General features: G+C 39.3%; 1 protein-coding gene across 1 annotated transcript in view; it reads right to left on the bottom strand.

Moving 5' to 3' along the window:
• The window catches only part of WDR70 (WD repeat domain 70), a 275742-nt gene that overhangs the window by 157363 nt on the left and 103461 nt on the right, over nt 1-14918 (bottom strand). The window contains exon 9 of the mRNA XM_090037959.1: nt 12023-12099. Coding sequence (XP_089894085.1) covers nt 12023-12099 — 77 coding nt within the window. The remainder of the gene's footprint in view (nt 1-12022; nt 12100-14918) is intronic.

Below are 14918 nucleotides of genomic sequence, written 5' to 3'. Positions count from 1 at the left end.
CACATAAGCCAGTTTCAAAATGGCTGAAAATGGTTTAAGGTAAAACCAGCTGAATGCAGTATCAGACTTAACTGATTTAGGTCACACCGGTTTATGAAACTTCTGTCCCAGACCCCTTCCTGGTTCAAGTTAAATTACAGTCCCCAAACATCCCAGCATGTTTTGCAGCCCTAGGCTGTGCTGTGCTGTGCTGTCTGCTCCAAAAAGCAGGGCTGGCCCTGCCCCTCTGCTCCCTAGCTGGAGCAGTGAGGGCTGGCTGACAAGGGGGTGGAGCGGGCAAGCCTGGCTGGAGTTAAACACCCCGTTCCCCTGCTCAAACCTACTGCTGGCTGCAACTGTGGACTACAAATCCTAGAGGCACCTGGAAGCAGGAAAAAGTGATGAGAAACCCTACAGAGTCCTGCTGCAATGATTTTGGACTTCAAATCCCAGAGATCTCAGGAGGAAAAGGAAGCAAACACACAGCCCATGCTGGCTACATGCGAGAGAGCCATGCTCTACTGTCCCCCAGGTTCTGGTCTGGGCCTCTGTATGCATGTGGCTGCATTTCCTGAATCAGAGGTAAATGTTTGTTCTGTTTCAATTTAATTAATCTCTGCAGTTTAGATTAACCTGAAAAGACTGAATCAATTCAGCCTTGGGCTTTTTGATTCTCTGTACTTAGCCTGGGAACCTAGTAGAGGGAGCTATGCTGCAAGCCCCCAAACTGCTTCTCACACTGGAGTCTCTGGCTCTGCCCTGCTGCACCAGTCCCCCCAGGAATGGGAGAACTGAAGCAGCCCACACTCTCTCCAGACCAGGAACACCCTAGTCTCAGAAAAGCATATGGAGCAGGAGAAAGAGGGTGGTTGTAGCTCCTCTCCCAGAATCATTTCTCTGCTCTCTCCCCCAGAATCATTTCAAGCACTGTAAATTTTCCATTGCTAAAAAAATTAAGACTTGTACACGGCCTGGATATTTGTTGGAAAAGCAGCAGAGAAAAACACAGATCATACAAATTCTTGGAACGTGTTGTGGACAATTTTTTGCTTAAGACGACAGAAGGAGGTACTAGGGGAAAAGATATTTAAATTGGGTATGCAGGGAAGAATGAGTATAGAATCTGAAGGTAGAAGGTAATTTTGTTGAAAGTGAATATTAAATCAGCCAGGTCACTATTCTAAGAGAAGGAAAGGAGTAAGAGCAGTAGAATAAGGATATGGACATCAAAAAAGCAGATGCCAAACTCAGAGAACTAGTAAACAGGGTCTCTTGGGAATATACAGGGAAAAGGAATGCATGAGAGCTGGCAGTTACTGAAAGAGACTACATTAAAGCATGATGTTGTACAAAGAAAAGAGGAAATCACAGTAAGAGACCACTGTTTGCTCTTTAAGGATCTGAAAATCAAAAATGAATTGTTTGAGCATTAAGGAACAGTATAAGCATATAAGGATACAATCGTAGAGGCTAGGATGTAAAATGAATCATGACTAGCATAAGATATCACACATTTATATTAAATTACAAGTATTCAAAAATAGAGTACTATGCATGCTCAGGCACAAGACGATAGCTTTCCCCACCACTGTTTGAAAATGAACTTATGAAAACACAGAACTTGGAACTGATGAAACTGTCTAATCTTCATCAACTAACTAATTTTCCCTGGGCTTCCGTGCATTGCCTGTAAAAGTTAAGATAAATTAACTTTTCCAATATCCACCATTTACAATTACTATTTTTAATTAGACAAGCAAAGAAATTCCAAAGCATGCCATGCCTTGCTTTGAAAGAAATATATTTAGAAATATCTAGAGAATGGAAAGTGTGCGTTGGGGGGGGGGGGGAAGAAAACAATTCCACACATTTTCAAAAAGTAAAGTTTACAATTAAAATCTTTCTGGGGTAAAACAAGCAGCTAATTCTCTTCAAGTATTCAGGGTATGATTTTACTGAAGTAATTTACCTAAATCACTTTTCTACTCTTAAAAATCCAACCCTGGAAGATTTCTAGAAATAGTGCAGACAGCTATTTCATTCACTATAGCAACATTTAATAAAGGGCAAAATATCAAATTACAAAAATATCAAATATGTTCAATCTTTAAAGTGGTACTTTATGGATGTCCCAAAGGGAAAAGTACTATTTTAAAATGGCAATAGTACACAATATTACAAGGATGGAGGATATACAACTGCTATTCCCTCTGATACAGCATACAAATTACATTGTGCATATTCAGCTACAAGCAATATTTACAAATTTAATGGAACCTATACTAAAACAGCTGGCACTGTCAAACTAATTAAATGATTGTTTTCTTAATTTTTCAACTGAATGAAACATTTCAAATGAAAACAGGTTGTTTAGAACGCATCCCACAACATCCCTCTTTCCATGTTCGCTCTATAGATATCTCTAAATTAAATTGCAAGCTTCTTGAGGTAGAAACCTGTCCTTAAATTTATTACGAATATGTAGAACACACCAATAGAACTGAATTAAAAGATCAATAACAATGGCAACACTAGCATTAAAGCATTATGTAGCAAAACATTTGGCCACAATGTGAAGAATGAATCAAACTTAAACAATTAATAATAAAGCTTAAAAGGACCAAATTCCACTGCTTTCCCGTTGTAAGAACCAAGTTATTTTACTTGAATAACATCATTTACTGGTGTCACACACTACAGCAGAATTTAGCCCTAAACGTTTTATTAAGGAAGGTTTCTTGACGATGGTAGTTAAGAATTTCTAAGATATATTTTAATGAGTGTGAGTTTAACGTTTCTTAGTGGGGGTGGAGGGGAAGATTTTTTCCCCCTGTAAACCAGCTGTTAAGTAACCAAAGTCTTGGTTGCAATGACAAATCACAAAGCTCAGGGCTGCTAAATTTCAAGGTCGGCTGTGCTTCTATTTCTGGAAGGGGGAAAAAAAGAGAAGACAAGACTGGGGATATAGAACACCTGCTGTTGGAGAATTTAGTATCACCCAGTTCTCTTGTTTATTCACCCATCACACATGTGATAAGAAAACATCCAGATAACCAAAACAAAATTATCATTTCCTCTTCCTCTTCTGTTGTAATGTAAGTCAATTGATTTGGGGAATGATCTAAACAATGAGAAGTTAGTTATGACTTGCAATGGTACACACAGTTTTGTCTTCAGGAAGAACTCACTTCAAACTCACTTTTTTGAAAAAAAATCCTTAAACTTGCACAGCTATGCAGTAGCATTGATATCTTCTTTGTTCCTATTATTTTTAACTCAGTCCCATGCAGATACTTCATTTGGCATATCTAAACTAGAGGTGCACCGATACATTGATCCGATATCGGATCGGTACCGACATAAAGAAAATTTGCTGCATCAGATATTGGCCCGATGGGGCCGATAACTTGGCTGATGAATGCTCGTGCTGTGCACAGCCGCAGTGCAGCATTCAGGCAGCCAGGAACAGGGCCAGCAGTGTGGAGAGCTGCTTCCAGGTGATCAATCCATTTTGGTAGAAGGGAAGGGGGGAGGGGAGGGAACAGGCATGGAGGGGCAGATCAATGCCCTTCGCAGTGAGGAAGGGGACAGGGGCAGGTGCTACCTGGGTGGGGTGGGTGCAGGGCACCCCCCAGAGCTGGGCAGGGTGGGCTACATGGGGCTCTTCTCAGTGTGGGCTGGGCTCACAGTGGGCAGTGTGGGAGGATGCTGCATCCACTCCAAATTTCACCACAGCTCAGCTCCCAGCACTGCCACCTCCAGCTGCTACCTCTGCTCTTCCTGGTGTGTGGATCCAGGTGGGGTGTTGAGCCACACTGGACTTACCAGCTAGAGGTAACTGCATCAGAAATCAGATCAGTATCCCCTACTCCAAATCAATAAAAGTAGGTCCCAGAGAGGATAATGAATAGGGGCTAGATCACTCTAGAGGTATCCAGTTCAATGCTCTCCCTCTAAAGGCATCTATCCCTGCCACTGTTGGAAACAGGATACTAGGCTAAATGGACCACTGGCCTAACCCAGTATGGCATTTCTTATGCTCATAAGCATCCTTAGCTTGTTACTGATAAATTAAGAGATGTATCCCTTCCCAAAAACCTTACAGTCTAAATGAGACTGAAGATGATGAGATTGCAATATACAAGACCATGGAAGGGAAGATATTACAAGAGAGATTCCGATCCTGAGAATCTGTGATTCCCATTCATATAAAGGGGATTTTGGGGTTCTCAGCATTGGTCAAGATCAGGGAGTTTAACAGGAGTTCTAAATAATTTAGCGATATCATGGAAAGGACCTTTTTTCTTTTTATATGACAACTGATATTTAAAAATTTAATCTACTGAAAATACACATACTGATATTAAAATTAGCTGTGTGTATACTTATGTTAAAAATACTGACCATGCTGTACAGTACAATAATGGCCAAAAGAACAAAAACTGAGTTACCAAGGCTATCTAAATTTGCTTCCAAAGTGGAAAGGCAAATTCTAAAGACAGAATCAACATGTAACATAATAATTTAGCTATTGTACTTGTTTTTATAACATGCTTTTGTTGGAAATAATTTCCCTTTAGCTGTTTTAAGGTACTGAAAAGCAAACTAAGTCACTATGTTTCAAGGAAGTAAGTTTACTTCCTTGTAAGTTTCATTCTGATTAAAAATGTACATCCAAACAAAAAATTACTTTGGAAAGAAGTAGGTTAATTTGTAATACATAATGATAACCACCATACTACAAATAAAAGGTTAGGTCTCTTTACAAAAGTTTGCTGATGCTATTAAAGTTCTAGGTAACAACATTAAACCATCTGGCAAAGCACAGAAATTAAAATAATATTCAGCTTTAAATTATGGTAAAGAAAAATGTATTTGAAAACAAATTTCCTTATTAATAAAAATATGATATCCTATCTGTACAAGTCTAAAACAAGAAATGGAACAAAGTTCTTACATAATAGACATCATTTGGATATTTTTTTTTTTAAAGGAAACACATAGTTACAAGGATAACTTATAGCAACTTATCAAGCAAAACTGGTTACCAGGAAGATTCTTCAATTTTTTTCTATATTTCCCAGGAGAAAGGTCTGACTTAGGTGTATATAAACTGACCAGCTTCTGTTTATATAATACAGGAGCCAGAAGAGTTGAGTCTTTTTTCTTCTTCTTTTTAAACACAGTCTTCCTCTCAGTTCAAACAGTTGTGTCTCTGAACAGTCATATACAACACTTTGAGACTCCCTGCTGGTAAACCAGAAATCTGCAGTCTAAACTACGTAAGAAATCTGCAAGTAGCCCAATGACCACAAATTAAGAAAAACCCAGGTAAAAACCTGTACAGAGAATTTACATAACAATTTAAAATTTGCTTCTGCTGTTTGTAAAACTCTAGCAAACCAGATTGTTTCCAGACACTTCATGTACATCAATATACCCGACACTTCCGTGAAATTAGTTTTCAATTCCCAAAGTACACTTTCATAGCCCTAATCACCTGAAAGGTAACCAAGTGTGTAAACAGATCTGTTAAAAAAACTAGAACATAAATTACTCCATCTGTCTAGTAAAATACTTGAATTTTTCTTCTCCGATTTGAATTCTTAACTTTATTTTATTTTCCAAATCTTGGGTTTGTTTGGGTTTTTTTTAACTCTCTTAAAGATTTAAAAGATTCTTTACTAAAGTTTCAGTAATCTAAATCAGAAGACTAAATCTAGTTTTTCTCATTTTATTTTTAAATTATATGAGGTCTACATTATGCCATAAGCATTCTAATATTATGACTGATAAAAAATCTTTCATGTTTTATTATTTATATAAACACACCAAAAGTTTTATATTTTTCATCTTTGCTTATGTTGAACATCATCTTTTTCTGGGAGTAGTCCCACTGAATATATTCATGAACTCACTCCCAGAGCCAAGCCAAGTTTTAAAGTGTATTTATAAAAATCACAGAAAAATAGGGCTCAAAAAGACCTCAAAAGGTCATATCGGCTAGGGACAGACATTACACATAAATCAGTTTAAGTCAGAAACTGATTTAAACCTGTAAGAGAACAGACATTCAGTATACATAAACCAGTCTGCAAATGGCTGGAATCAGTTTGAGATAAACCTGGTTGAATGTACTATCAGACTTAACTGATCTGGGTCAAACCAGTTTATGCAACAAATGTCTGTTCCAGACCCCTTGCTGGTTTAAGTTAATCACACTCCCCCAGCATCCCGGCATGCTCTCTGGACTGGGCGGGGCTCTCTACTCCACAGCAGGGCTGGTCCATCCCCTTTGCTCCCTGGCCACATCTCTGGCAGAGACTACAGACCCTGCCCCCCTCTCCCCCCACCAACCCCTCACTGCTTAAGCACAGATCCCTTTCTCCTCTCTCCCACAGCATGGTCCATAGCCAGCATGTGGTATGCTAGCTAATGCTGTGCCATGCATATAGGGCAGTGTTTGCTTAGCGCTTTTTAGAGCTAATCAACAGCTCAGCTGGTAATGTCCCTGCATTCCTTCCTTTGGAAAAAGCTGTTTAAGAGCTTGAACTAATGAGTGAGCCTTTGTTTTCTGATGGGATGCTAAATGTTGATAACAGAGCTGATAAATGCTCTGTTATGAAGTGGGGGGGGGGAGCTCCCTAATCATAGTGTCCTGCCAGGGCCTGGCCACACCCCACCCAGCTCAGCCCTGTAGAAGGGAAGGGAGGGCTGCACTAGCACCCCCCAGCTTCTAGCCCTGAGCCGCTGCAGACATGTGCAGGAATTTTCTTCAGTCCAGAGGGGATATCTGTGCAGTTACAAAGTTATTTAGCCTAGCCAGGTTAGACTAACCTGAAAAGATTGAAACAATTCAGGCTCAGGCTTTTTGAACGTCTGTCTCTAGCTTTAATATAGCCCCCTCCTTTAATATAGCCCCTGTCTCTAGCCCTTAATATAGCTGGATCATCCCTGTTTCAAACATCCTGAAGCTGAAATCCAGGTGTTTGTCTAAAATGCTCTTAAAAACTTCCCAGGTTGGAGATTCCACAACCTCTCTGTTGTTAGCTTATAGACTGAAACTCAAATTATATAGACAACTCCTGTTTTCAGCCACTGGGGGTGAAAAGGGGAAGAAAGGAAAGCTGTTTTGAATGCTGACAATCAATCAAGCTGGTTCTTAGGGACTCAAGGAGGAAACAGACCTGTTCTGATATATCTGTGAAGTGAAATGAAGGCCAGCATCCTAAGCAATTTGCCTCCTCTCCAGAGACAGAAAAAACAAGAGCATGTAGCTCTCTCTTTCAGCTGCCTCAATTTCCAGATGTTACAAAATTAATCTTACACTGAAAATTAATTTAAAGTGTGGCCCAACCTATGAGTTTAGTTCCTAAGCTGAGACACGGCACCCCCGAGAATCATTAATTGCTGGGACCAGTTGAGTTCAGTGCTTTTGTTGTCTCCCCCTAGATTGCTCCTTTGGTCTTTTGGCTAGGGGTAAGCAAGACTTTGGGGCATCTGAACTCCAAGACTTCCAGGCTTGGGACTCGCATGTAGAATGTGTGCCATGGATTTGGGAATGTCTGAACCCCCAGACTGATGAGTCTGGGAGGAAGGATACTTGCTGGTGGTAGTGCCACAGAGACTTGAATGTCTGAGCTCTGCTTAGTCAAAAATCTGTAATATAATTCAAAACTGATTTGGTCTTGAAATTGAAATTTTATTTTAAAAAGGAGGGACCTACCACATGCATCTTAATGGGTGCTAAATTCCAAAACCCACTGTAAGACCCTACAACCACTGACCTACAAAAGGAAGTGTGGAAATAGGAAATGAGTAGTTTCAGCATACTTGGTGAAACTCCTCACCTAGTGGAGAAAATATTGAAAAAACACTCCTACTTTTGGCTGTCTTTTCAGTAGAACTGAAACAAGAGGTAGCAAAAGACAAGTAAGACCTCACTTACTGTGGGATGCGCACAGCACTGGGACTGCTTTAAGCAATCCTAGACAGAATAGTGGTTTACTGCTCTTCACTGATTATGTTTAACACAGGGTTAGCAATCTATAGCACACAGATGGGATCCAATCCATTAAGAGGTTGCATCTCACCCAGTAAAGTCTGACCAGCCCAAGGTTGTACCTTTCAGAGCCATTCATCCCCTCTGCTGCTCTCCTGTGCCAGGTACATATAGTGAGGGCAAATACAGATGGCTTGACTGGAGAGGAGTGTGGGGGAGAAATCTGTAGCAGGGTAGGGAACCAGGTCACAAGATCCTGACCAGGGCATCAGAATACTACTCATCCCTGATTTAACAGAACAGGTCTAAAAGAAAAACTAGTCTAATTGTTTGAGTATTTACTCATCTACATGCTGCTGTGGGGTGCCTGAATGCAACACTGAAACCTTACAGCATCCAATCAAATGTAAATGTTTAACACTATACAAAGAGTCGAAAGAAATGAAAACAATTTAAAGATGCACAAAAGAGAATTGGTATTAAGAATCTTATTACATTTGTCCTAGTCTTGACAACTGTGTGATTTAATCTGGAATTTTTTTTTATACCTAATATTACTTGTGAAACTATGAAGCATGCCAACTGTTTTGAACATCATTTTGTTTTAATATACCTAAGCCAAGATTTCAACAATAGGAATCTAAAGTAAAGCTTTGTCTATATTTATAATACGCCTAAACAAGGCTCTATTTTCAAAAGCAGTGAACACATGAAAACTCTCAATGGCCTCATTTAAATACATGTACATTATGTGTGTACAGTAAATCTATGCTAAAATGTGACTCTAAGTGAATTTAATGTTAAACCATTAGGTATGCATACATTCCCTTCACGTGGATCTTACTGACCAGGAACTTAATAGCAGGTGGGTCCCTATTAGGAGTTAAATATTTTTAATGAATTTCTGCAAACCTTAAATGGACCGCACTCCTTACAATGAAAGCCTCTTTTCACCATTCATGCACTGTAATCTCTCCCCAAACTTATACAAGCTGTGGAATCAATAAAATATAACACTAACTAAAGGAACAAAAATGTAGAGTTTGACAAATTTGTTCCTTTAACCACTCTGAAAGTACAGTACTAAAGAAAGCAAATGTTTGGGACTAATGCTCTCCAGGCTAAATGGAAATCAGAAGTACTGTAATGATATTGATGTTTGGTTTCTGGGAAAAGAGGTGGTTTCTCATTGCTCTTGAGTACACCCCAGTAGCAAATGCATGAAGCAGCAGTTTTGCAGAACTAAACATGTTCTGTACAGCCAAGTAAAAGATGCGTACAGACATGCCGAGCAATGAGGAATGAAATGCTGTAAAATAGCAACAATTCAGTTCAGGGTCACTTAGAATAAAGGGAAGAGAGATCTACTCATATGCCTTTGGTGGCATGGACCTAATACCACTCCCCCACCAACCCTGTTATGAATGACTGAGCCAAAGATGTCTTGTTTGCGTAGCTATTGACAAGTGAGCATTCCACCCCCCAACAGAACATAATGAAGACAGAATCTATTGTTTATTCAGCTATTTTCCACCTAAAAGTCAAGCCTTTTCTCTTGCTGTTCTTTGTTTTACATGCATTAGAAGCTTTACATATTTTTTAATATACATTTTTCTAAACATTCAACTATCTGCAAATGTTTCATTGCCCATAGGCCTATTCGACTAATAAAGCCAACAAACAAAAGAGGTATAAACTTTGGATTAAATTAGGAATTCATGTTTTTTTACACTGGAACATGAATGCACAAAAATCAAGGAAAATTCAAATGTCACGTTTTGGACTGACTAGCATTAACTACATTTTAATAACAGTTCAAGTTAAAAAAAACTGTTTTTCTCAAGCACAAATCAATAATACAGTTTTTTGACTGCTTCTTTCTAGATCTATTTTTTTCCTTTATTTAGTTGCAACCTTCATTGCTCCACAGTCTTTTCAAAGATCCTGATTTTTTTTTTTTTTTTTAACTTGGCAAAGCAATACCCTCTGAAATGATCCCAAAAATATTTTACAGCAGCTATTTATTTAGTTCTGAGAACACGATGGTTACAAGCAACGTTTACTATTTTTTAGTACCATTCTATGACACTAACTATAACCCTGATGAAAAAGATTGTGCTGAACACAGTGGGTGAAATTAATGGTAAAACTTCCATTGACTGCAAAAGAGACAACTCATTTAATGTTTATTAAGATAACACTTAGTACCATCCTTTGACCAATAGTATACTTTCAGAGAAGTATGGCTGTTGACTAGCCATACTCTTAAATAGTACAAACAGAAATACATTCCCACATACTCGTTTCTTTCAAATTCTGGAGGCATTGGAGATGGAAGATATCCTCGCATGCTATCTTAACTGTCATATTTGTCCTTCCTATGCTATGGATAACTGCTGAAAGTAATTTTTGCTTAAGCTTTAGCAGCATTTTTCCCTAGTTACCATGAAAGGGACCTGTTGCCTTGACAAGATAAATCAACATCTATACACTGAAAATGTAACACAAAGTCCCCATTATTACTTGGCACATCCACAAGTTGGAAAAACCTGCTGCTAACATGAAAGGACATGGAAAGTATACTGGATAGCTTCAAATATTTTTCTTACAATGTCAACCATTTAGTGTCTCAGAGAATATAATTACACGTCCATTTATAGCATTGTTTATCTGCATTTTACTCACTTGACCAGACACTTTCAATTCACAGCAATTTAAGCATGAGGGTCCCACTGACTCAATATTTGGAATAAATCGCTAAGCACATGTTTATGCAGACAAAATTAGATAGTCTTGGGAATATATAATTTCTTAAATTACTTTTTCACAATCTAGAAAACTGTTTAGCTAAGTAAAAATATTGAATGTTAAAGTGATAAAAGCAATAAAACTACCTACATGTTTATAAGAGCAACAGAGGAGGGGGTAGGGAGCAGGGGAAAGATGGGAAGGTCCACAGACAGCAGCTAGGGAGCCCAGCATGAAGCACATGCAACTTTACTTTCACTTTCCCAAGACAGAGGCTTAATTAGAAACCACTGTTACCCTTTTCCCTCAATTATAATACGTTTCCATTAGTTGAATTTTGGGGAAAGGTACATGTTGCATACAAAAAAACATAGTATAAAAAACACAGGAGGTAGTGACGCTATCCTTCTGTGCTGCTATTAGACTCAACCCTGCCTACAGTTTCCTCCCCAGTAGTAATACTGTATTTTAGACCAATGCCTAATGAACAATTAACTTCATTAATGGAAGTTTCAACAAGGGTATTGCTTATAGTCAAAGTTGGGGGTTTTTTTGTGTGATTTGAACATTGTCTGCTAGGATCAAGATGGAGATGACAAAAAAATCCCAATAGCATACTTAATATCAATACCAACCTCCACCAGATTCAACCATGTCTTTAAAATCAAAGTGGTTTTCCCTAAAAATCCATTAAAGCGTCAGTCCCTCAGTGGAAAAAAATTTTTTGGAATTTTTGTCATTTGAAATGTATTTCAATTTATTTAGCCCAATCTTCTTCATAGTATATTATCACTGAAAGTAGCACACAACAACAGAAATAAAGAATGAACAAAAACAAGTTAATTCTGGGAGCCAAATGATACCCAAAAGTCTTAGAATGGCTTCCAGATTTCAACAATATCTCAGGTGTGCGTCATACATAAGGGCACAGGTAACTCCAAGACAAAGGGCTGTGGAGCTTTATCATGGGTCAGTTGTTCTTGGTCTTGCCTTGCAACCGCTTAACCAACTTTCAAAGAAAGAGAAGGAAAGAGTGGAAAGCTATCACAAATGAGCTTTCATTTACCACAAATTAAGAATGTTCACATTGGCATTTACCACAGAGCAGGAAATGCACAGTAAGACCTAGTTCTCTTTGACTTGCAGTTACCTTCCTAAGGGCTCCCACCCTAAAAAGATTACAAATGACTTGTTTTAATCACTTTACAAATGAGGAAAGTAAATGGGGAGAGAGAGAACAGCAAAGGCTGGCAAACCTTTATAAGTGAAGCACTGACATACACCAATACTCACCCATCATTGGAACAAGTTAAAAATTCTTCCTTTATTTTGGGATGCCAACAGCCTGTATTAAGCATTGCTGTATGACCCTAGAAACATAAACAAACACAGAGACTATAATCCAATTCTCAGGGGGGAGAAAGAAAAAAAAAATTAAGAGTAGACATTTTACTCCATCTTCCTATTTTCAAGATCCCACCTTGCACTGTGAAGTATAACTATTTCCAACTGCCAAATATTTAATCAGAAAACAGATGTCTTATAACAGCCTTTCAAACAATAATGGGCTATAGATAAGGAACTATACTTCAGGTGTGAAATAGAAATTTTCAACTAACAACTGAATTTTCAGTTTCAAAGTAACATTTTAAACACTGTTGTGAGCCTTAGGAAAGGATAACAAAAACAAAAGAAAAAAGCTTACTGAAGGTAAGGGGGAATGTGTGGGGGATGGCATGAATTCATAAAGCTTGGAAATGCTGCACTAGATGAACAACCTTTTCCTTGTGATTTATACCTAGTTGCTTTTAGATGAAAACTGGAATCAATTAAAATGCAGAAAACAGCATTTTAACTTGTTATTAAACTACATTAAATGCGTTAGGCACTGGAGGTGAAGCTTGTCATAATATATTTTGCTTTTAAAATTGATCTGTTAAACAAAGACAGTAACATTTGTAATAAATGAATTAAACTGGCTGATTCTGATCACTGTGTCCTTCTGTTCTTAAAACTAGTAGATTTCAGTCTCACATCTGCTTTTTATGCACCGACAAAGTGAAAAGCAAAAATATATATTTGGATTTTCAAAATGTTTTTGACAAGGTCCTTTACCCAAAGGCTTTTAAAATACTGAGTTGCCATGGGATTGGAGGAAAAGGTTCTTTGGTGGACTGAGAGCTGATTAAAAGATAGGAAGCAAAGGGTGGGGCTAAATGGTACCTATTCAGGATGGAGGGAGGTCAAAAGCATGGTCCCACAGACATTTGTGCTGGGCCCAGTTTTGTTCAACACTTTCATCAATGACCTGGAAATGGAAATGGGGTTGCACAGTGAAATCTCGAAGTATGCAGATGATACTGAATTTATTCCATGTAATCTAATCCCGAAGTGACAGAAAAGAGCTGCAGAAAGACCTCACAAAGCTAAATGAATGGGCAAAAAAATTGCAGATGAACTTCAATGTTGACAAGTCCTTTCCTTTTTTATGTCCTAGTGACAAGCTATTTAGCAGAATTCACAGAATTATTAGAATCTGACAGGGCTGCACTGTGAATGCTTCTGCTACCCATGGATGTGACCATTGAGCTGTTAGCCATGTGCCAAATATTTTAGTTGGTTTAATAAAAGATATCACATCTACCCAAAGAACCTTACCTGTCTATATCCTTAGCCATCCCAGCCCCTCTGGTGACAAGTGGAAGGTAGTGCACACTGGGAAAAAATAACCTCCATTATACGTACACAATGCTGTGTTCTGAACTAGCTGTTACGACATGGGAAAAAGACCTTGGAGTCACTGCAGATAGTTCTCTAAACCAGTGTTTCTCAACCAGTGGGACACTGGTGGGACGTGAAGGCCATCTAGGTGGGATGTAGAGAAGTGGCGGGCTTGCCACCGGCATTTCTGCTGCCATGTGCTGCTTGCACTTGCAGGTTTGCTTGTCAACCAGCTACCGGGGACCCCTCCCCACCCCTCCACCCCCATACACACACTCATTGGTTATCGTGTTGGGACCAGGGTTTGGGGGACCAATGGCTGGTGGGACATAACATGGAAAAGGTTGAGAATTGCTGCTCTAAACCATCAGCTCAAAGTACAGTAGTGACCAGAGAAGCTAATAAAATGTTGGGCATCATTAAGAAAGGAATTAAAAACAAAATAGAAAATATCATCATAGCGTTGTACAAATCCATGGTACACCCACATCCTGAATACTGTGTGCAGTTCTGGTCTCTGCATCTCAAAAAGGATGTAGTAGAATTAGAAAAGGTACAGAGAAGGGCAATCGAGATGATCAGGGGTTCACAGCAGGCAGTATTCCAAGAGAATAAAAAGGCTAGGATTTTTCAGTTTGGAAAGGAGAGGGCTTAGGAGGAATATGATAAAGATCTGCAAAATCATGAAGACTGTAAACAAAGCAAATAGGGAATATTAGAAGTAGGGGGCACCTGCTGAAATTAGCAGGAGACCTGTGTAAAACTAATAAGAGAAAGTATTTTTTTAATGCAGAGCGTAGCTAACTTGTGGAATGCGTTACCAGAGGAGGTTCTAGAGGTAGATCGTATAGCCAAATTCAAAAAAGGACTAGACAAATTCACAGATGATAGATCCATTAACAGTTATGAAACTGAACAGTCAGTGGTATACCCTCTGGCACCTCAAACCAATGAAGGTGGATGCAAGGAAAGATATGGCAGGCTAGATCACTTTAGATATGCTCTGTTCGTATGTTCTCCTTCTAAAGTAGTGGTGCTGTACCTTTTGGCTTGGCAGTCTGGACGAATGAATGACATGGGGCCAGTCTGCACACTGGATTAGACCTGGCATGCTGGGATCAGGGCCCAGCACTGCCTCCATTCACCTGACCCAATGCACTGAAATTGGGGTCTGGCTGCCTCCAGCCAGACCCACACACTAGGATTGGGCTGCTTTACCTCTACCTGGCCCCATGCATGGGGATTTGGTGCACCCTGTTTGCCTGGTCCCATGCACCAGGATTGGACTCTGCACTGCTTCCGCTGGGCCCTGCGTGCCCAATCCACCATGCAGGGCCACATTATCTGACTCCTGAGACTCCCCATGTCAGGAAATTTGGAAACTGGTAGTAACAACTGCTGCCACTGCTTCCCCATTGCCAAATTTTCAGACACAGGGGGCATTTGTATACGTGTGTGTGCCGCAGTG

The sequence above is a fragment of the Crocodylus siamensis genome, chromosome 3, assembly GCF_052110815.1.
Source record: "Crocodylus siamensis isolate JL-2025a chromosome 3, ASM5211081v1, whole genome shotgun sequence".
Lineage (NCBI taxonomy): Eukaryota > Metazoa > Chordata > Crocodylia > Crocodylidae > Crocodylus > Crocodylus siamensis.
This window is presented reverse-complemented; position numbering and strand designations above follow the sequence as displayed.